This window comes from Onychomys torridus, chromosome 8, assembly GCF_903995425.1.
Source record: "Onychomys torridus chromosome 8, mOncTor1.1, whole genome shotgun sequence".
Taxonomy (NCBI): Eukaryota; Metazoa; Chordata; class Mammalia; order Rodentia; family Cricetidae; genus Onychomys; species Onychomys torridus.
In genome coordinates, this window is record NC_050450.1 from 17,318,937 (window position 1) to 17,342,235 (window position 23,299).

The 23,299-nt window shown below is 43.6% G+C and overlaps 1 protein-coding gene across 1 annotated transcript in view; it reads right to left on the reverse strand.

Moving 5' to 3' along the window:
* Nucleotides 1-23,299, reverse strand: part of Pdpk1 (3-phosphoinositide dependent protein kinase 1) — a 73,758-nt gene that overhangs the window by 13,453 nt on the left and 37,006 nt on the right. The window contains exons 2-11 of the mRNA XM_036195942.1: nt 22,881-23,150; nt 18,459-18,501; nt 18,081-18,218; nt 14,266-14,410; nt 13,495-13,592; nt 11,084-11,159; nt 6,769-6,837; nt 6,409-6,505; nt 5,450-5,623; nt 2,793-3,010 (exon numbers count right to left, since the gene is read on the reverse strand). Of these exons, the coding sequence (XP_036051835.1) occupies nt 2,793-3,010; nt 5,450-5,623; nt 6,409-6,505; nt 6,769-6,837; nt 11,084-11,159; nt 13,495-13,592; nt 14,266-14,410; nt 18,081-18,218; nt 18,459-18,501; nt 22,881-23,150 (1,328 nt within the window). The remainder of the gene's footprint in view (nt 1-2,792; nt 3,011-5,449; nt 5,624-6,408; nt 6,506-6,768; nt 6,838-11,083; nt 11,160-13,494; nt 13,593-14,265; nt 14,411-18,080; nt 18,219-18,458; nt 18,502-22,880; nt 23,151-23,299) is intronic.

Consider the following 23,299-nt stretch of genomic DNA (forward strand, 5'->3'; position numbering starts at 1 on the left):
TTCTTTTACTTTACAAAAGTATTAATATCAAAAGTAACTGTTTTAGATAAAATTTACAGAACTATATAGTATTTTTAATACTATCACAAAACAGGTCAAGAGTTTACTTGTATTTCTATATAGGTACATGATCATGATTTTAAAGTAATGACTTAGTAGACAATTCAAATTACAAAGTAATTATAGCAGGTATAACTAAAGATTGCTCATAAGAGAACAGTAAAAATATTAGAATATTTTAATCTAAAATCCTTAAGCCATAAACTTACTACAGAAAATAACATACATACATTCATTCTATGTACTGTCAAGATAATGTCCATCCTCCAGTATGTACCCACTGAAAAACTCCACTGCATACTAGCAGCAAATAACAGTGAGAAAAGGTAAATATTATCTTAGCATTAACATATTAATTTTGTCACAGGACAGATAGGAAATCCATGAAGCTCTCTACAGAGACATCACTTTCACACACCTCCCTGAAGGTAGTGCTTCTGACCAGGCAGGTCCTGAGAGGAAGGCTCCTGCACGAGACTAGACAGCAGCACAACTGGGGACTCGGCATTCACAAGCCTAGGAAGCATACACACTGCAGCTGGACTGCTCAGATGGGTTTCATCAAAAATCTTCCTTAGATTACAGAATGGGAGAAAATATTTACCAGCCACACTCCACATAGGAGATTAGCATCTAGAATATATAAAGAACTATAAACACTTAAAAAACCCAAACTGCCAATAAATAAATGAGTTAAGAAACTAAACAGACAGTTCTCAAAAGAAGAAACACAAATGGCTAATACACATTTTAAAACATGTTCAAAATCCTTAGCCACTAGGGAAATGTAAATTAAAACTATTTTGAGATCCTATCTCATCCCAGTCCTAACATCAAGGAAACAAGCCAGGTATGGTGGTACATGCCTTTAATCCCAGCACTAAGGCAGAAGGATCTATATGAGTTCCAGGCCAGCTTGGTCTACAGAGTGTGCTGTGGGATGTTCTGTATGCTGTAAATGTGTTGCTCTGATTGGTTAATAAATAAAGTACTAATTGGCCAGTAGCCAGGCAGACAGTATAGGCAGAACAAGCAGAAAAGAGAATTCTGGGAACAAGGCTGAGTTAGGAGTTGCCAGCCAGACACAGAGAAAGTGAGATGTAAAAGTACTGGAAAGCCACAAGCCATGTGGCAACTTTTAGATTAATAGAAATGGGTTAATTTAAGATGTAAGAGCTAGTCAATAGTTAGCCTGAACTAATAGCCAAGCAATTTTAATTAATATGAGCTTCTGAGTGATTATTTTATAAGTGGGCTGCAGAACTGCTGGGGCCCAAGCGGCAATGGAGAAAACTTCAGCTACAAGAGTGAGTTCCAGGACAGCCAGAGCTACACAGAGAAACCCTGTGTCGAAAAACCAAAGAAAGGAAGGAAGGGAAAGAGGGAGAGAGAAAGAAAAAGGAAGGAAGAAGGAAGGAAGGAAGGAAGGAAGGAAGGAAGGAAGGAAGGAAGGAAGGAAGAAGAGTACATGTGATCTGAAATACTGGGGGTAGGATGGGTACAGGGGTACAGACCTGGGGGTGGCAAGGGAATGAGAGGGAGAATCAGCAAAAACAAAGTACATACCTACAGTAATACCATAATGAAACCATGCTAATCAGAAAACAATAAGGAGCTGGAGTGATGGCTCAGCTTTCCAAAGGACCTGAGTTTAGTTCCCAGCACCCATATTAGGTGGCACATCACAACCATCGGTCATTTAAGCTCTAGGGGACCCAACACCTCTAGCCTCCTTGGGTACCTGCACTCACGTGCACAGCTCCACACATGCACATAGTTTATAATTAAAAAAAAAAAAAAAGAAAGAAAGAAAGAAAATTAAAATAAAGCAGAAACAAAATTCTTTCTATCCCTGATAGTAATACTATCTTAGGAAAGAGTGAGTTAAGGGACAAATTTAAACTCTCCAGAATTGTATGTTATTTTATAGGAGCAGCGTCTATATTTAATTTTTCTAGAGAAAATAAGTATTGGCAGTAAGACTTAGTAAGTCTTAGCCATCTGCAGGTCTGGAAATCTGTTAGGGTTCTCCTCCCTCTTCATAAGTCTCCTGAGTCTTGTGCATTCATCCCCTCCCGCCTTAACGAGACCTCAATTCTCCTCCTCCCACTGTACCCAAATGCATGTTCCTGAGAGACCCTCTGCCACAAAAAAGGCCCAAGTGTAATGGGAGTAGATATGCTCAAAATAGATTATACACGTGTATAAAGCATAAAATAGTAAAAGAAAATAAAGGTAGTCAGGCGTCGTGACACACATCTTTAATCCTCACACTTGGGAGGCAGAGGCAAGTAGATCTGTATCAGTTTGAGGCCATCATAGTCTACATGGCAAGTTCTAGGCCAAGGTAAGACCTTGTCTCAAAAACAACAACAACAAAAAGGGAGTGGGGGTGCCAGGTAAAAACACTGAAGCTCTTTCAGTAGACTTGGATGGAAAACAAGATAGAACAGGTTAGATGAACATCATAAAAATTTACAACTATAAAACAGTATCCACCAATAGACTGAGAGGTAAGCTGAGGAAAATGTTGGCAAAATTCAGAAATGGCTTTCATATATATGAGTCGTAAAGTCAATTAATAAAGAATACAGTGTAATTCAAGCCCCATCTCTGAGGTCTCCCAATAGCTTCTGAGAGTGTGAGGCAAGGACAAGCAACCAGCCCATGCCTGTTCCCATACACCCTGGATCTCTACTGTGCTGCCCTGTGCTGATGCCTGCAGTTCTTACCAAGGGTTTCCACTGGCTTGCTTCTCCAATAACAACCTTTTTTCATCTTCTGAAAACTGTAAGTCTAGTTCAAAAGAGTTAGTGTCCAAGTCATGGATGTACTGCTCTATGTTGCTGCCCGACCTCTGGGGCAGGCTGGTATCCACCGCAGACAGGGAGTGGGAAGAGGAGGAGGAGGACACCTGCATGCAGCCAAACTGACTCAGGAGATTGTCATACTGCAAGGAAAAAGGAAAGGAGAGATGTGCTTCAATTTGTCTGTAAGGTCAAAGACCCCTCCCACATCGCCTGGCCCCCACAGCCGCTCACAACCTGGTAAGCATACACACACACTTCAAAGGCAGATGGACTAACTCTCCCTTTTGGTGTATATAGACAGATCCTCTTCCGATGGCCGTTTGGCCACTAAACCAAGACAAGGCTGGACCTTCCTGCTACAGGTTCCTCTTCTGATAGAAACAGAGGTCAGAGAAGGCCTACACTGCATCCTTCCTCTCCAGGGAGAAAGAGCCTGGGACCCTTACCCAGCATGGCACCCTAAGGCAGGAACCTCTAGAGCAGCTCCTTTTGGCATGGAACTCAGTGCTTGGGCACACTTCTCTTTTAGTCCTGGGATCTTAGGTTTCAGAGTCACTGCATAGTCTGACTTAGCTTACATTTGTTTTTTGTGTTTTAAGTATTCTTTAATCTTAGCAATGATTCTAGGGAAAAAAAATTCAAGCCAATGTTGACACAGAAAATAGAACTATTCACAACATGCCACATGGGCAGCTCACATTCTAGCATATTCCCAGGCAATGACAGGGCCAAAAATCTTTGAACATAGTTGAAGGTAGGTATGGCCACCATGGGCAGACGGCTATGCTGGCGTAGGCTTCACACTCCTGAGTCCTGCCTTCCATACCCTGAGTCTCCAGAGAGCCCTGGCTACTACTCCACAGAGGTCAGCCCCTACCCACTGCAGATTCTACAAGTCCTATGCCCACCTCCTTGCTGTTGCCCAGTGGCACTCCACAGAATTTATGCTTGCATAGCCCCTCAGCAGTCACAGCTCCATCTTGCTGACTCCAGATTCAAACCCAAACACTGTCTCCGCTTGTTCCTATAGGTCGTCCCCAATGAGAGGAATGATGTCCTTGCATCAGTTTATAGAAATTACTACTACTATATACTTCTACTGGGGGAGGGTATCCCCACAAAAACTTTTAGAGCCAGTAAAGTGGCTTCAACTCAGAGTCACATTCCTCTGGTCAACATTGAATTTAAAACCAGCACAAATCCACCTTTCCAATATCACGGAGCTGCTCCACCCACGAAAAAGGAATACCTACAGAGCTGACTTCCTCTGTCCCAGCATTCCCCAGGCCCAACTAAGTCTGTCTAAAGGTGAACTTTGACACAGGAAGCTCTCTGCCTAGATGCTTAAAACACACTGGAAGACCTAAGTAGCTACCCAACAAAACCACGTTGCTGCCACTCAGAGCCAGATTATACATGTAGAAGTCAACACTTCCTGTAAAAAAAGCCCTGTCCTCAACAGTGCAGAGCAGGCCTTCAGAGACGCTTAGGTGTACATCCATGTACAAACACACACAAAGGAGGGAAGGGACAAGCCCATAGGCTGAAGTCCTGGTTAACTTCTGCAGGAAGGACAGTTCTAGTAGAGAGGACACCAAGGCTTCCACCAGCACCCTCTGATATGACCCAAAAGGGCACACCATTCATGAACATTAAGAAGGCAAGTGGGAGCCGGGTGGTGGATCTCTGTGAGTTTGAGGACAGCCTGGCCTACAAAGCGAGTTCCAGGAAAGGCTCCAACAGCTACAGAGAGATCCTGTCTCAAAAACCACAAAAAAGAAGGCAAGTGGGGCAGGGGAAGGAACTCCTGACTCAGGGCCTGAGTTTTCTGCAATGGGCATATGTAGAAACTGGCCAACATCAGCATAGATGTACTCGAGTTTCAATGCCTACAAGTCTGGGCATAAAGAGTATTTAGGAGAAAATGGGGATACACCAAACAGCACTTGCTCTAAGAGGCAAAACAGCAATAGTTTTAATTTATCTTTAGAAGACCCTCTTTGTTTGGGTTTTTTGCTTGTTTTATTCTGAGACAGTGCCTAACTCTGTAGGCAGACTGACAATGAACTTTCAATCTTTGTATTTATTATTTTGTGTATTTGGGACTTATGCGCATACGCGCACGTACGTGCACACTTTGTGTGAACCTAGTACTCCCAGAGGCCAGAAAAGGTGTCTATAACTAGAATTACAGATACTTGTGAGGCAAAACGTGGATGCTGAGAATCAAACTCATAACCCATGGAAGGATGGAAAGTTCTCTAACCACTGAGCGATCTATAGCCCCAACTTTGTTTTTGTTGTCATTGTTGTTTTGTTTTTTGACACAAGGCTTCTTTGTGTAACTGCCCTAGCTGTCCTGGAACACTCTCTGTAGCCCAGGCTGGCCTCAAACTCACAGAGATCCACCTGCCTCTGCCTCCCGAGTGCTGGGATTAAAGGTGTGTGCCACGGCGGCCTGGCTCACTCACACATTTTAACCAGTGATTGCACAAATTCTGGTCCTAAGGAATCGTATTCGTACAGCCTGGCAAGCAGAGCATCTCTCGGCCTGAACTACTCCCGTAGGTGCAGCTTACGTTGCCATAGCAGTCTTCATCATCCTCTGACATGGCTGGCAAGTAAGCTGTAAGCTTCGGAGGTGTCTGCTGGTGCAGGTTCTCCCATGTGATGGACTCAAAGAATGGATGCGCTTTGAGAGGCTCGTACCCTTCCATCTCTTCACAGCCTAAACGCTTTGTGGCATCTAAAACCTTAAATGATAGCCAAGACATGTCACTGTCAGGGTTGAAACATAATTATTTGTTCATTCATTTTGTGCAAGTGTTTTTAAGTCCTGAGACCTTCTAGAAAGAGTAGGGACACTATGGTCCATACTGAAGCCTGCCCATGCCACAGTAGAAAAAGCCAAGCTTGCCTAGGACTCTTACTTACCTCAACCCAAGGCTCTGCCCTTTTCTTCCCACAGGTAAAACAAATATCAACCTCAAAATGCAGCAGCAAGCATCTTTTTAAAGCCTGCAGCTAAAAATGTTATAAAATGATGTGAGCCCTGGTAGGTTGACCAAACACCAGGACAGGTCCCACTCCCAAGATTAGCTGGGCAGTACAAACTGGACTTGAAGAAGAAATTCCGAAGCTGGGAAGGGATGAGGGGGAAATAATGGAAGGAGCTGGGGATTGTATATGTTGAAAACACAATGCCTGAAATTCTCAAAGACTAAAAATACTGTTTTAAAAAAAACAGAGATGCTGGGCTGCAGTGGTGCACACCTTTGATCCCAGCACTCGGGAGGCAGAGCCAGGCGGATCTCTATGAGTTCGAGGCCAGCCTGGCCTACAGATCAAGTTCTAGGACAGCCAAGGCTGTTACACAGAGAAACCTTGTTTCAAAAAACCAAAAAAAAAGAAAAAAGTAACTCTCTGTAATCACTGTCTACCTTAAACATATCTTTCAAAAGAATGCCCATGAATGCGACAGAAGTCAGAGGGAGGTAGCTATGGTGATTCCTCACCACAGAAAATTCAAAATTCTTACCAAGAGTTTTTCCACAAGATCTCTTGCCTTAGGAAAGAATTTCTCTGGGAAATCATATTCCAACTTAATAATCTTTTGAAATATAAGATATTCATTTCTGTGAATTAAAAAAAAATGCTGTTATTTGTGCAAAGGTTTTTCAAATCTCTAGTGCTAGGTATACTTTTACAGAACAACCCAATGTCACTCTCACCTCCCAGGCCAGCTCTTACTAAAGACCCCAGGCACCACATATTCCTAAGTTATGGTGGAAGTTCCTCCCTACTGGGCACAACCTTTGTCCAGATCTCCCAGGAGCTGCTGGCAGTGGGGTATGCTATGATAGGCTCAGAAGTCGAAGATGTACAGAATTTCTCTTACCCGGCTCTGAATGGTGGGAGTCCTGCCACAAGCTGATAGATTATACATCCAAGAGCCCAAAGGTCTGAACTTTAAGGTAGGGAAAAGACAAAGAAAAATGGCATTGGTATAATTTAAATGATAAATAAGGTTCAAAATTTTACAGTCTCCGTCTATACCACCCTACCTTCAGCCTCCAATGCACACCTATCCCTTAAGACCAGGTATGAGGGAAGTTTGAATTTGCTTTTCTGGGCATCTCCCTGTGATCTGAGTCAAATGGTACCATACTTGGCAGGAACAACTACCAAGAGGTTCAGCTCCCCTGAAGATGTCTATTGTGGGTTAACAACTTCTACACGTCTTTGTCTCATTCTGAAAGGAGAACATAGTTCACTGCAAACATCATGCCACACCAGGCTCTGCATATCAATTAAGGTGGGAGCTGAGGAATGCTAACCAATGTCAACAACTTGTAGTTGCAACTTCAGGAGAAGCTCCCAGTACTAGGAAGTGGAGCTGGGAGAGAGAGCTTTGTCAGTGTAGGGTGATATCGCTATGGTTAACTCAAATGCTCTCTGGGCAAGACTTGTGCTCACCTAAGAAAGGATGCAAAAGCCAGATCCATGTGGGGCTCAAAAAGACCTTCCTAGTATGTACACAATACATGTTCTGCCCTCTGTCCTTCCCTTTTCAGACTCTGTCAAGAAAGTCCCACCCCTCTTTTAAAAACATTTAGACTATCCATTTTATTTGTAATTTTTTTTTTTTTTTTGAGACAGGGTCTCACTGTGCTGCCCAAGCTAACCCTAAACTCACAAGATTCTCAACCCACCCTCCTGTCTCAGCCTTGCACGTGTACCATTCTAAATGTCTTTAAGTAGCTTCTACAACGCTCCTAGATGTCCCAGGTGCCCAGCTATCAGGAACCCTAAGGTTGGCTCCTCTCCTGTCACAATACTTCCCTAGCACGTCTGGCTTTCTTGTGATCTCTTGGGTCACTGGGATGTTGTAATACACCTGATTTTGCCTTCTGTTTCCAGCTGTCTCCAAGTACTAGGTACATGCAGGTTTTGTGGGACGCCAGCAGTAATTTGTCATCTAAGATATGAACAACCACCACTTAAGACAACAACAGTGCAGCCAGAGGCAAACCTTGCAGCCAAGCTCTGTCTCTGCCCTGATGGCACTAGCACTTTCAGGCCAGGGACAGGCAAGCTGCGGACAGAGACTGAGCATAACTCTAGAGACTAGAAACTGGAGTTAGAGATTTGACAGTGTGGCAAAATAAAAAATTATTTTACATATAACTGGTAACAACTTTGGGGGTTTGCTTGCATTTTGAGACAAAGTCTTATGCAGCCCAGGACAGCCTAGAACTACCTCTAGAGCCAAAGACTGACTTTAACTCCTGATTGTCCTGCTTCTACCTCAACTGCTACAAGTGAGAGGAATGTTATCGTGCCCACCTCACTATTTTATCTTTTTAACGTATTTTATTTTCTGTGCATGAGTGTTTTGACTATATGTATGCATATATGTGTACTATATATATGCTGTGCCGTCATAGGCTAGAAGAAGGCTTCCTACCCCATGACTGGAGTTACAGATGGCTGTGAGCTACCATGTGGTTGCTAAGAATTGAACATAGACCTTCTGGAAGAACAACCAGTGCTCTTAACCACTGAGCCATCTCTCTAGTATCAAGCTTACTATTTTTTTTCTTTTTAAAGCAAGTTGGGGAGGAAACGGTTTATTCTGCTTACACTTCCATATCATTGTTTACCATAGAAGGAAGTCAGGACAGGAACTCAAACAGGGCTGGAACCTGGAGGCAGACGCTGATGCAGAGGCCATGGAGGGGTGCTGCTTACTAGCTTGCACCCCATGGCTTACTCAGCTTTTATTTTGTTTTGTTTTATTTTTTATTATGTACATAGAAGAGGGCACCATATCTCATTACAGGTGGTGGTGGTGAGTCACCATGTGGGTACTGGGAATTGAACTCAGGACCTCTGGAAGAGCAGTCGGTACTCTTAACCTCTGAGTCATCTCTCCGGCCCTGAGCTTACTATTTTCTATACCTGGTTTTCTTTAGCGCTTTGTCTAAGTAAAACAGGGAGTGAAGCAAAAAAAAGAAAAAAAAGAAAAAAGAAAAAAGAAAGAAAGAAAAAGAAAAAGAAAAAAAAGTCAAGTAGCAAACAGAAGCAGAAGAGCCAGGGTATAAGAAGGTCAAACCACCCGGACCTCTCAGGGTCCCCTCTGGAATGTTAAGGGTTTAGGTTAGCTTCTCTGGACTATCTCAGCATTCTGTCATTTGCATTTGGCTCTGGAGGCAGCACATAAAGGCTTTCTAGAGTCTCAGATGGGGCAAGTCTTGAAACCTTGAAGCAGGAACTCCAGCGCCCCTTCTGTCTGTTTTATCAGAGGGATGAGAGGGTAACCCTGAGGCCAAGTGCCTGTATCATCCCAGGTTATATATAGGCAAATCTGCACCACCCATGGAACAGGACAGCTCAATAAATTAACTCTCATGCAACAGAAAAAAAAAATGTATGCAGATACTTTTAATGATCGGTGATTTAATCATCATGAAAGCAAGAGAACTCATACTGGGTATACTGTATGACTGCACATGTGTGAAAACTTCAAACATTCAAAAATGCACCAAAAGATGACAAGAAAAATACAAATTATCTGGGAACATACATATAGAGACTTATTTTCTATAGTTCATTACAATTTATAGGCATTCCATTTAAAAGATCCTCAATATTCTAGTGACTTCCCAAGATTTAAAATTCACAATCGAGAGACACAGTGATGGCTCCCTCAAAACACTGTTCTGACTCCACAATTTTCTTCCACTCACATTTTATATATCCTAGAGAAGAGGAACTACATAGAGCAAACATGTATGTACATCCTCCCTGCTTTTCCTATCAGTGCTGACACACCCACCATACTAGGAAGAGGTGACAGTAAGAAAGCCTTGTTCTTCAGCAATAATATACACTGGAAAATGAAAATAGCACCCATCATTTAGCACTGCTGACACTGGCCAGATCATCTTCTTCACAATAAAGGATGCTAAGTGACATCCCTGGCCTTCATTCACTATAGGCCAACACACTCCACCCCCAGTTGCAACAGTTAAAAGCTTCAGGTACTGGAGAGATGGCTCAGTGGTTAAGAGCACTGATTGTAGGCTGGAGAGATGGCTCAGAGGTTAGGAGCAGTGGCTACTCTTTCAGAGGTCCTGAGTTCGATTCCCAGCAACCACATGGTGGCTCACAACCATCTGTAATGAGATCTGGTGCCCTCTCCTGGTGTTCAGGTACATGCAAGCAAGCAGAACCCTGTGTATAGATAATAAATAAATCTTTTAAAAAAAAAAACAAAAAAACAAAAACAAAAACACGGATTGTTCTTCCAAAGGACCTTGGTTCCATTCCCAGAACCTACATGGTGGTTTACAACCATCTATAACTCCAGTTCCAGGGTATCTGACATCCTCTTCTAGTCTCCAGGGATCACATATGCACATGGTACACAGACATACACGTAGGCGAAACACCCACATACATTAAAAACAAACAAAAACCAACAATGAAAAACAAAAAAACCAAACCTGTTCCAGTACCAGTCTCTAGATCACTCTACACACTACATGCTTCTGATATTCAAGGCTAAGGCCACCACTAAGATTCAGTTGCATCTGTCAAACAAACCTCAATGCTAGACCCCAGGACTATATGCCCTGGCTAGAAATTTCTTCCTTCTGTCTCTCCAGGGCTTCTATTCACCTCCAAAGAACCCATGGCCTACTAGCAGCCATACTAGTCCACTGGACAGCTTTCCTAAATAAAGATGACCAGCATTCTACCAAAACAAAACAAAACAAAACAAAACCAACCAGCAAGGAATTATAAAAGTAGAATGCATACATGTCAGAGGAAAAGTATGTTTTAAAAATAAGCAGAAGACTACCTTCTTTGGGTCTCACTATATAGCCCCAGCTGGTCTGGGAACTTGCTATATAGACTAAGATGGCTTTGAACTCAGAAATCTACCTGCCTCTGACTCTGAGTATTATGATTAAAGGCATGAACCATCATGCCCAATCATTTCTGCTTGTTTTGAGGCAAGGTTTCACCATGTATCCCTGACTGGATTTGTACTCATGATTCTCCTAATTCATCCTTTGGGGTTATAAGGATGTATCACTGTACCCGGCTCATACTTAGCTGTTTAAGACCTACTAAAGTCTCTCTTTCAAACAGTAATTCCCCATGACTAAACCTAAGAAAGGGGCAGCTGTATTAAAAACAGTTACCTCTTACACGCCGACTTCTCTGTGAGCAGCTCTGGAGAAACATACTGTGCTGTTCCTACAAATGAGTTGGCCCTGGCTAAGAAGGGAAGAGGGAGAGAAAAGAAAAGGTCACGCTTGAAAATGTAATCCTTGGCCCCAGACACTCTGTGGCCCTCGTGTGAAACCTTCAGAGTGTCAACCTCTAACTAAAGAAGATGGGAGCTGGCTGTCAGCTCAGGTGGTCACCTGGACTAGATTGAGCAACCAAAGGACCCTATTAAGGATACCTGTTACACCCTATCCACCTGGCACCTCCTACCTAAAACCCAACTGTAGGAGGCGCTCATCACATTCATCCATCACCTCTCCACCAGAGCAAAGCAATGTAAGAATAGAGGTCCTGTCTGTGGTACTCATTGCTGGGCCTGTGGCGCCATGATATACAATGAACACACAGAGCAGGCTCAAATAAACAGCTGCAGATCAGGAGCCATCCTCTTTTCAGTCATCACTAACTTGGGAATTCAGGATACAGGGCAAAAGACTTAGGCTTCCAGCCCAGGGACCATCTACATTCCACTGCCTATTGTCCTGGCCCACGAGACACTCATCTGCAAGCTGCAGGGTGAACACCAGATGCTTTGAATCCACATCAGGGGTCCACCTTCCCATTCACTCCAGGCCCCTGAAGAGCAGGAAAACTCAGCTTCCATGTGGCAGATAGAGCAGGGTTACATATATATATATATATATATATATATATATATATATATATATATATATATATATATATATATATATATTTAAGATTTATTTATTATGTATACAGTGTTCTGCCTGCAGGCCAGAAGAGGGCGCCAGATCTTATTACAAGTGGTTGTGAGCCACCATGTGGACCTCTGGAAGAACAGACAGTGCTCTTAACTGCTGAGCCATCTCTCCAGCCCCACATTTTTATTCTTTTAAAGGTTAGACCTGTGCTGAATTATCAGATTCTGAAGAAAAGCTACGCAAGGAAGAAAATGTCTAAAGCACTGCCCAGCTGAACAGCTCTTAAGACTGATTCAGGATCACAGCCACATCCTAGCTTCAGGTTTCAGGTAGGATAAGTCAGCACAGCATGATGGGAAAACAGACAGACTCTCCCCACAAGAAAGACTTAAAGAGACAGGGTGGCTATTTGATTCAACTTTAAAATGGACAATGTTCAAGGTTATAATGTGAGGTCATACCAAGTCTATAAAATCAGCACTGTTGGACAGAAAGACAACTACTACTTACTAGGAATGAGTCAATCAGATGGAGGTATCAGGGCATTTCAGCAACAACAGAAGGGGCAGCAAGGGCACAATACTTACTACACCACCCAAGGAAGCCTCTTTCCTCAAAGGCAAGGCTTGCTATCCCCAGGGGGCAGTGTAGACACATTATGTTACCAGTACAGGAGGACTGTACAGAGGCAAAGAACATGTATGGGATCAGCAGAAGGAAATGCAAGGTTCCATGAAGGGAAACCAACAGGCCATCTCCTACAGCACCATGGAACGGAACTTGTTTCCTACCTAGACGCTCCATTTCAGCCCCAGCTGTAGTCCTCTCTGATTTCTAGTATTGGCTTTCCTGTTTTGGAGACAGGTCAGAAGCCTACTGCACTTGCATGCTCTTTTCCAAAAAGTAGCCAAAGCCATAAAATCACATATTACAAAGTGCTTATCAGACTCTTTCTTCCACTAACAAAACTGTGCTCCAAACCTGTGGCCAAACATATCCCATAGTGCCTTTCTCTTTCTCACTGAGACCCCAAATATAGGCAAAAAGGCTGGCAGCTCAGAAGAATCACATGCATCTCAGAATCAAGGCTCCTTTGCAAGGTCATTTATTAACCTACCAGACAGCTTTCCTTCCCCCAAGACAGCATCAGCAGTAGGTTATTGTCTCTCTACTTAGTATGTGGCAGAGTCCTCACACCTCCACGACAGTAAAGGTAGCACAATGGGAGCCAAGACCATATGCTAACTCTGAGCAGAATTTGGAATAAATAGGCAAAATTAATCCTTGCTCGTATAATTTTCCTAGAGTCTTTCTGAGGATGCATGGGCCATCACAGGCAGCTGTATACATCAGATGGGAAGACAGAAGAATGCGTGAGAGGAAGGCAGTGGAGTCCAGGGATTGCTTTCAAGACACCACGTGCAGTACATACAGATGCCACCAACTCTACCCCAGTTCACAAGTGACCCGACACACATTCTATGGAGTAAGAGTTAGCAGAGCTACCTTGGGTCTTCCCTGCTACTAGACTTCACACACTCTGAGGAGCCAGAAGGAGTCTCTGTATTAGTGATAATAACCATACAATGCAACATGCTGCTCAAAGCTGCTCTCAGCCTGAAGCCCAGAACAAGGTTCTGCTGAAAATCAAGCAAACATACCTTGTTTACTCTCTGGGGATAACACTTTTGCTGTTCCAAAATCTGTGATCTGGATGTGCATGTCTTCATTTAACAAAATGTTTTCTGGTTTAAGGTCTCTGCAAAAGTAGAATTTTACCTTTGAGATGAAATGTTTAAAAGTAGCAGCATTATCACATACTGCACATTTTGATGGAAACACAATACAGTGATGAATCTTTTCCTTTACAGACTAAAAACCAAGAATACAAGCCCAAAGTTCACATCAAACAATTATCAACAGCATAGGATATAGGCATCCAAAAATCATTTTACAACTATCACTTTATCTTTAAGCAGGTGAGTTGTTACAAACATCTTAACACTTCTGGCTTCCATGGCCACCCTTTCCACTTCTTCTACCATTTTTAGTAACATTTTATTTAAATTATTTTTTTTTTAGTTCATAAACCACAGTTCTAATTTGCCTTTATCAAAACAAAGAAATAAAAAATGTGACCAAAATTAAATAGATACAAAAGTTACAACTGACAAAATAAAAGCCACCAGATAACTAATCTGCTAGTGTCACAGGAAGACACTTCACCCAAGTTGAACTGATGACTTATAACATGAGCTTTCAAAGTGCAGGTTCCTTTCATTTCCAGCCTGTTTTCAGCTTTCTCTTTGAGCCACATCATAACTTGTATAAAGCCAGCCAATGCTGACCCCAGAGAGCTGGTGTGGATTACTTGTGTGCCTCAGAGCCACTATCCCTAATCATTACAGGGACTCTGGAGCAGTGTCCATTACCTGTGAATGATGCCCTTGCCATGCAAGTACTCTAAAGCAGACACAATCTCAGCCGTGTAAAACCGGGTACAGGTCTCATCAAATGAACCAATTTTGCGGATGTACTTAAGTAGCTCTCCATTTTTGGCATAACTAAGGCCAAAATCTGAACATTTGTGGTTAAGGAAGAATGGAAAAATATACTGTTGTTGTTTTTTCTAAAAATTAACCTTAAAAGCCCCATAAGAACTTTCTTTTCATCAAATGCAAATTTGAAGGTACTTAGGCATCAAGACAGTTGCCCTTTTCTGGCAGATCTAGGCCCCAGCTCCAAGACCAGGTGCCAGCCCAGAATTTCTAAGGCAATGACACAGCCCTGAAAAACATGGACAGCACCTCTCAGCCCAGGTGCCCTTCTAGACACATAGTACTCAGAGGCCTCTGTGGCCTATGAAAGGAAGCCTCTCAATGGCTGCTGGACCAATAAACCATGGTTAAGGTACTAAAAATATGTAGACAGCTTTAAAGTGCAGGAGAACCAGCTCTTAAGACAGAGTCTACCAGAACCCCAAGTGACTACCACTGTGACCCTTGCCTGAACTTGCTGCATTCTGTGGGCTGTGCTAACACTCCTGTGCATAAAAGTGGCATGCTTTATAACAACTTTAACTTTCGGATTCATTTGATCTATTTCAGAAATACTGCTGGGGAGATGAGAAATAGACAGCCTCTCCTTGCCACATACACCCCACCCCCATAATGCAATATGTTCTTGCTTATGCCTTTTTCTTCGAAGGAGACTGAACACTGACAAGAAACAGCTCCAAATGACTGCTTTCCTCCAAAGCACTAAACATTCCTGTTTCTTACTGAAAATCTCCAGGTACCACACCTCCCTGGCAGCCTGGGACAAAAGGGGCAAAATGCTGACTAAACTAAGCAGCAGTCCTGAGGCCAAGTTTGATGTTCATACAAGAAGCCAAGATGGACTTCTTGCTCTGTTCTGGATTTTGTCTGACAAAGCACTCCTGTCAACCATCAAGGAGGGAGCCTGAAGCTCTGGGGATGGAGACAAACCCAGAAGAGACAGGGCTTCAACCAAAGCTCGTAAAGATGCTCCTGGCCAGGACTACCTATGCCTCTCAACTCAGAACCACGTCTGACAGATCTGCAAGCCCAGCTGCATCCTGTGTCCCTCAAAAGGGAGACTGATGCCATGTCTTGGCTAGTTTTATGTCAACTTGACACAAGTCAGAGTCATCTAAGAAGAAAGACTCTCAATTAAGAAACTGCCTTTCTAAGATTTGCCTGTAGGTAAGACTATAGTGCATTTTTTTAATTAGTGATTGGTGTGGGAAGGACCAGCCCACTATGGGAAGGTGATCCTGGGGTATACAATAAAGCAGGCTGAAAAAGCCATGGGGAGCAAGCCAGTAAGCAGCACTACTCCACAGGCTCTACCACAACAGCTCCTGTCTTGAGATTCCTGCCCTGATTTACTGCCCTGACTGAAATAAACCCTTTTCTTCCCAAGTTGTTCATAGTCATGGTGTTTTATCACGTCAGTAGACACCCTAGGACATGTCATAGAGCCACCAATTCTAGCCTGACATTGGCAGGCAGCAGGGCCTCACCAGTTAGGAGCTCAGATATAAGGCCACAGCCATGAGGTATGGGAACAAGGAGTAACTTCTCTTTCTGGCTTCATGGTTTTATCCTTTTAACTGACCCTTCACTGGTTCCTAGTTCCTGTGAGAGGGACACCTTATGAGTCTCTGCTCAAGAAAGAAGCAGAAACAAGTTGTCTTAAACATAGGAGGTGCCTGGGATTATTTCTCAGGCTGCTGGTTCTCTGCAATCACATCCTTCCCCATTCCAGAATGTTCTTTTTAGACTTTATCAATCTAGTGTACACCCTAAGAACATCCTCCACCCACTTGGCCATAGTCAAGGACAGCAAAAGCTGTCGCAGACTGGGTGAGGCCCTGGGAGGGCAGACACAAACCAAGTGCCTCCACAGAGCCAAGGAACCTAAGCGCCCAATGTGTGCAATTTGCAGAGGAGGAACCTGGTCGAGAGATTAAGCAACTGATTCAAGTTCACAAAGCAAACAAGGGACAGGACTAGAACCCAGTCCTGTGGTCCTGACTCCATGCTGCACTGGTCTGGTGGGAGTTTAAAGATGATGGGGTGCAAAGCACCTATGTCTGAGAACTTTTTGGTCTTCATCTGTGTATGAAGAGAAAGGTTCCCCACTGGCTCTGATCAAGCCAAGACAAGATAGGGAAACCTTATGCTTGATCAAGCCTCTGGCCTCATTCTCCCAGGCCCCATATTAAATCTGATGAAGAACCCTCAGTAGTCCCTGTGTGACCCATCTGTCTGTTTTCGGTCTATGGCAGAGGTATCCCCAGGCTCTGCCTCATCTCACCTGTCCTGAATAGGTATGGGTTCATCCTGAGTCTCTTGAGTAATGAAAAGTGAATATACAAGGACTAATTCCTCTCCTCCACTTGAAATTATGACTAAATGAAGAACAGTACCATATCTGAGCATTTCTTCATGCAAAAAGTTTCATTTTTCTTTCAATGTATAGTGAGGACTAACAGTGAGGAAGAAGCCACTAGATCTTGTTCTCATGAGAGGTGGGGGAGCCATTATGACCTTCTGGGTCTTATACCAAGAATAGTAAGTGCCATTAGACAAAGACCTAGAGTTCTTTCCACCTGAACTGAAATGGCCAGTCTCATTTAGAAATCACATAGCAAGGACATTCTGGTCTAGCTTCTAAGCTCTGCTCCTACCACTAAGACTCTGACAGAAGATGAAGTCAAGCATGTGTGATTCTGTCTTGGCTATCCACAGTCTTGACACAATCTGGTGTCTCCTCAAGGATGCTTGTGACTAGCTTGGTCTCCAGATGGTAGGACTACTGAGGTGTGTGGGGAGGGGTCTTTAAGAAGCAGGGTCACTGGACTCCTGAAACTCATTGGTAATTGGAAATTCTCCAAAAAATATTGCCATGAAAGAAGCAAGTCCAACCACACCTACTTATTCTGCCTCCTGGCTTGAGATGTGATCCTTCCTTCACACACATCTCAGCACTAGAGAGGCAGAGGCAGAGGGATCTTGGTGAGCTTGAGGCCAATCTGGTCTATATATATAGTGAATTCCAGGACAGCCAGCACAATGTAGAGAAACCTTTTCTCAAAACAATAAATAATAAAAAGTAGGAAAAAGAAAATAAATGTGGATGAACAACAATGAACATACATGCAAGGTGAATCTGTTGAAGAGGCCGTCTAAACAGGCTTAAGGAGTTGGAGGGGCTGAGCTCCAGAAGGATAGCACTCTGGGTTCCTGAACTCTTCAGATGCCCAGTCAGGTTGTCCTTCTGACTGAACTCAGCATCTCAGGATGGAAGAGGGCATGGGAAGCAGATGACAACTCTAGGAGCCTGGGGAGGCCCAGATCATTTCTCCTCTCAGGCCCTCACTTTCTAAAAGCAAAGTCAATAATGTCTACAGATACTCCAGGGCATTTGCTAGGGGAATGAGGGGACATTGCTGCATCAATGTCCAGCAACCATGGCTAAAACAACAGTCTATTAGGTACAATATTTATCGATAAGCACCAACACTGTGGGACAGTTTTCCCTTCAGAGACAGCACTTTGGTAAGAGCATCAGCCATGTGCTGGTACTGTCTGTTGCCTCCAGGGATATCAGTCTCCACAGGGATCCATGCAGCGCCCTTTCCTTTCAAGGAACATACAATGTAGTCACTAATCTAAAACACAAAGTGGTTTTCAGACAGCATTGACGATGCAAAGGATACACAACTTTTCGTCGTCCTGAAATGTAAAGTAAAGTTTCACAAAGAATGGGTGATCCAGGCGTGACATCACATCTCTCTCTCTAGTTACGTACGGAACTTTGTTCTCTTTTATAATATGACGTTTCTCCAGAATTTTAACTTAAGAGAGAAGTGAGTTTACTAACATTAGAAAATGTGAAAAATAGTACATTTATAAAGGTAACTGACATAAACACTAGTTTTCCCAAAACCACCCACTCAAGCTTTCATGGTCTAGAAGACTAAACTTTGTCATAGACTGAAATCAGCACAGGCCCTACCACCTATCCAGGCTGCCATATGTACAAAAGTGGCCCTGCCCCAATCCCAGACACACAGCTCATTGGAGTTAGTACTTACTAGCATATTCTCTGGAAGTGGCTAGTTCTCGGGCCAGAACAACCTGGTTTGGAGGTAGAAAAAAAAAGAAAAAAAAAAAAAAAACACAGTGAGCTGGGTGGTGGTGGCGCACGCCTTTAATCCCAGCACTTGGGAGGCAGAGCCAGGTGGATCTCTGTGAGTTCGAGGCCAGCCTGGTCTACAGAGCTGGAAAGGCACAAAGCTACACAGAGAAACCCTGTCTCAAAAAAAAAAAAAAAAAAAAAGGAAAAAAAAAAAAACAACCCACAGTGCAATAATGAGGTGAGTCTGGTAAGCCACTGCCCCCTGCACAAGCTGCCCAGTCCATACACGCAATTTGAAGTTATAAGAGCAACTTGATAGCGAACATTGAATGGTAAACAGTAACTGTTCCATCACTTTCACAAGTTCATAATCAGTTAGCTACCAGAAGTTTCTCATGGTACAGTCAAAGTATAAATTTAAGAACCAATAGTGCACACCTATAATCTTAACACTTGGAAGCCAGAGGCAAGAGGATTCCAAGCTCCAAGCAACACTAGTACAAAGTTAAGATCCTGTCTCAACACCCCCTAACACAGACAAAAAAGAATTGTATTGACTGACAAGTCAAAATACCACTACAAGTGGGTGCTGAAAATGTCTTCAAGCCGGTTGGTGGTGGTGGATGCCTTTAATCTCAGCACTCTGGAGACAGAGCCAGGCGGATCTCTATGAGTTTGAGGCTGGTTGACAGAGCAAGATCCAGGACAGGCACCAAAACTATACAGAGAAGCCCTGTCTCAAAAAAAAAAGGAAGGAAGGAAGGAAGGAAGGAAGGAAGGAAGGAAGGAAGGAAGGAAGGAAGGGGAAGGGGAAGGGAAGGAAAGGAAAAGAAAGGAAGGAAGGAAGGAAGGAAAGAAAGAAAGAAAGAAAGAAAGAAAGAAAGAAAGAAAGAAAGAAAGAAAGGAAAGAAAGAAAGGAAGGAAAGAAGGGTCTTCAGAAAAATAACTTCAAGAATATGTCTTGCCAGGTGGTGATGGCACACACCTTTAACCCCAGCACTTGGGAGGCAAATCTCTAGGAGTTCCAAGCTAGCCTAGTCTACAAAGTAAATTCCAGGTCAGCCAGAGCTCTTACACAGAAAAACCTTGACTTGAAAAACCAGAAAGAAAGAAAGAAGAGGCAGGCAGATCTCTGTGAGTTCGAGGCCAGCCTGGTCTACAGAGCTAGTCCAGGACAGGCTCCAAAGCTACAGAGAAACCCTGTCTCGAAAAATCAAAAAAACACACAAAAAAGGAAGAAAGAAAATAAAAAAGAACATGTCTTTTAAGCTGGGCAGTGGTGGCGCATGGCTTTAATCCCAGCACTTGGGGGAACAGAGGCAGGTGGATCGCTTGAGTTCAAGGCCAGCCTGGGCTACAGAGTGAGTTCCAGAGAGAACTACACAGAGAAACCCTGTCTTAAAAAAACAAAAGAAAGAAATAAAGGCAGGGAGAGACAGACAGAGACAGAGAGAGAGAGAGAGAGAGAGAGAGAGAGAGAGAGAGAGAGAGAGAGAGCGCGAGAGCACATGACTTTCCAATATAGATCCTGGTAAAAAGCTGCCCTTGACTTGGGCTTCTCCAAATAATTGTTCTCATATATTTCATTTACTAGCATGAACATAGTTATGTGTACTATATACTGTGTACTAAGAACTAAAATGTCACAGAACAAACCATCTTTACAGAATGCTGTCCATACAGAGCACCCCTCTGCCTGTCAGACTCTGCTTCAGGGACAGAGTACCAGCAAACCCTGGGCACACCTGCGGCACCAGACTGAAAGGGATGGACAGGCCCAAGGTTTAGCCAGAGCCTGTGGAGGAGCAGCTTGGCCAAAAATGCTTTGTCCCAACATAGCTGATAAATGCAAATTAATGTGGTTTTGTTTTTTTTTTCTAGACACCTGCAAGGATAGACTGAGAATCAAAGAGCAAATGAAACATGCCCCAAGAAATCACTGGGGCTGGTGGAAAAACCTTTAGAAGGCCACAGGGCAGGGTCACCTGGCTCCTGTTGTTAGTCATATCCTGTGACAGAGCTCCCTAGACACAGTCCTGGCAAAAGCACTATGAGATGCCCACAGACACCAGGAACAATGTAGGATTAAATGTATTTAAGTAAAAAGATCTCAAAGAACTTTCTGAAGGAACATGCTGTATATACATGACTTACAACCACTAGAGTGAGGGGAGCAGCAGGCTGGAGTAGTGTATTCCCCCTTGGGGATAGAGAAAAAAGGTGTGCACACACATGAGCATGCATGCTTAGCTTCCTGGGTATGTAAGGGAAGAAGGAGCTGTTGGAGAGTACTTTGATTTACTGGAATCCCTTCTGATGAGGTATTTATTTAATGTTTGCTTGTTTTCTGGGGGCAGGGTCTCATTATGTAGACTTGGCTGGCCTGGAACTCACTGTGTAGACCAGACTGGCCTTGAACCCATAGAGATCCACCTGTTTTAGACTGCTGAGTGTTAGGATTAAATGCATGTGCCATCATGCCCAGTTTGTGAGCTGATTTCTAAACTTAGCATTTCATAAGCAGGTTTCCCACAAAACAGAGAGAGTCTTCTAGAGAATTGCATGGAACATGTTGCTCCATGTCACTAGGGGTGATCTGTCTTGGATGTGATAGTGTACTTTGGAGTCTGTCTGCTCTCTAGTATCAATTTCAGGCTCTGCCAAGTGAATATCCTACACAACCTGGTAAACTGTATGCCCTTTATTCCTCCCCTGGAAATCTAATTTAAGTGCTCATTATTTCAGGAATAGAGATGAATCAGTGTAACACCTCATTTGAGATCCAGCACTACAGATTTCAAAGAGCCAGGAAAGAGCCTTTGGCTTGCAGTGCTTTCCCAAGTACCTCATGGCATGAGTTCAAAATGGCACTGAGTAAGAAGGATGACTGCACCACCCAGGAAGGATGGTGCCTAATTTACATCCTTGTCGAGAAAAAATACAAAGGAGTAAACTGAAAAAAAAGAACTTCACTAGAATGTCATCTGTAGCTGAGTGCAACACCCAGGGAATCTCAGTGCAGTTTCCTCTTCCTGCAAGGTGTGGTGCATTCCTGAGGCACAGAGAGTGATCCTCATGGTTGAAGGCTTTTTCCATAAGGCCACAATCCTTCTATAAACAAAGTTGCTTCATCAGAGTTGCTACTTAAGATCTAAAACTTGCCAGGCAGTGGTGGTGCATGCCTTTAATCCCAGCACTTGGGAGGCAGAGGCAGAGAGGCAGAGAGGCAGAGGCAGAGACAGAGGCAGAGAGGCAGAGGCAGGTGGATCTCTGTGAGTTTGAGGCCAGCCTGGTCTACAGAGCAAGTTTCTCAAAAAAACAAACAATATAAGTAAGCTATATTTTATGTTCTTTATATTTTAGAATCTTTCATAAATATATAAAAAAAGAGTAAGAAAAAATTCAGCCAGTCATGGTGGCACTCATCTTTAATATGTACACTCAAAAGAGGCAGAGACAGGCAAATCTCTGTGAGTTCAAGGCCAGCTTTACCTACACAGAAAGTTCTGGGCTAGTTAGGGCTAGGTAGCAAGACCTTGTCTCAGTCAATCAATCAATCAACCAACCAATAAAGACATGAAGAGAAAACAAACTGCACATATGGCTTCTTCACAAAGTCAGGGATAAGGAAGAATGGTTGTTTAGGAGCTCTCTAGAAGTCAGGCCCCTCTGGAACTATCCTGGAATGCCTAATTCAGACTGGAGATGGAGCACAGAAATCTGTTTCATTAGAGGCTGTTTAGAATTGGGAGTGACTCCTGGACCACTCAGCAGAAATACCCACTTGGCCTGGGAGTTAGAAAAAAAAAATATGGAGGTCAACTTTTCAGCAAATACTTAGTGTTAGAGTTCAGGTTCTAAAGCAAACAAAAACAGGCATTTAAAAAGGTCACTGAATGCTACTAACAGTCTCCAAAAAGATACTAACACTGATACTAACTTTCAACCTAAGGAACTAAAAGCTTCCTATGATGGCCTGTCCAGTAAGACAGGAAGACACAATATACATGCCAATGCTGCATTAACTGTATGTAGTTTTAAAGCAACATAAATCAATAGCTGCTTTTGTTTTTGAGACAGGCATTCAATACCAAGAGGCCTTGAAACTTCCAGGTTTAAACACCTCTGCCTCAGCCTCCTGGAGTATATGGAGTATGGGGCAAAACAGAAAAAATCCATTTTAACCATGCTTTCTTCAGATGGTCTGGCTGGGGGAGTCCACTCCCTCCAAGACTCCAGTAGCATTCACAGCAGAAGACAACCCACAAGGGAATGAACCCACCTTCTGGGGAGAACAATGTCTGGTCAGGTGTTCTCAATAGTGACCCCAAGAAAACCCTGCACTCAATAAGCAACAGCAGCAGAGGCACATACTCACTGTTGAAAAAGAGCCCTCGCCAAGAATTTTCCCAAACTTGAAGTCTTCTGGCCGTTTCTTGCGAGGCTGTGGCGGCAGCTGGGCAGGGTGCTGCTGCAAGGGGTTGGTACTTGGTCGGGCTTCTGCTGTGGTGCCATCCATGGTGGGTCCCTGCCTGCTAACCCCACTAGGAATGCCAGGGGACGAGCTGGACTCAGTCTGGGTCCTCACCATTGATGGGGACGGGCAGGAACATAGCACCACACTGGACTGAATGGGAACAGCATCATACTGCAGACAGAGGGAAGAGAAAAGAGTCAAATACCTCTCTTGTCCTGGAGCAGATGAGCCCGAATACAAGCACTTTCGTGTGGCACTGTTGAAGGCAGGCTAGCACATCCATCTGACTGTGGGTGCCCACGGGAGCCAGAGTCCTTCCC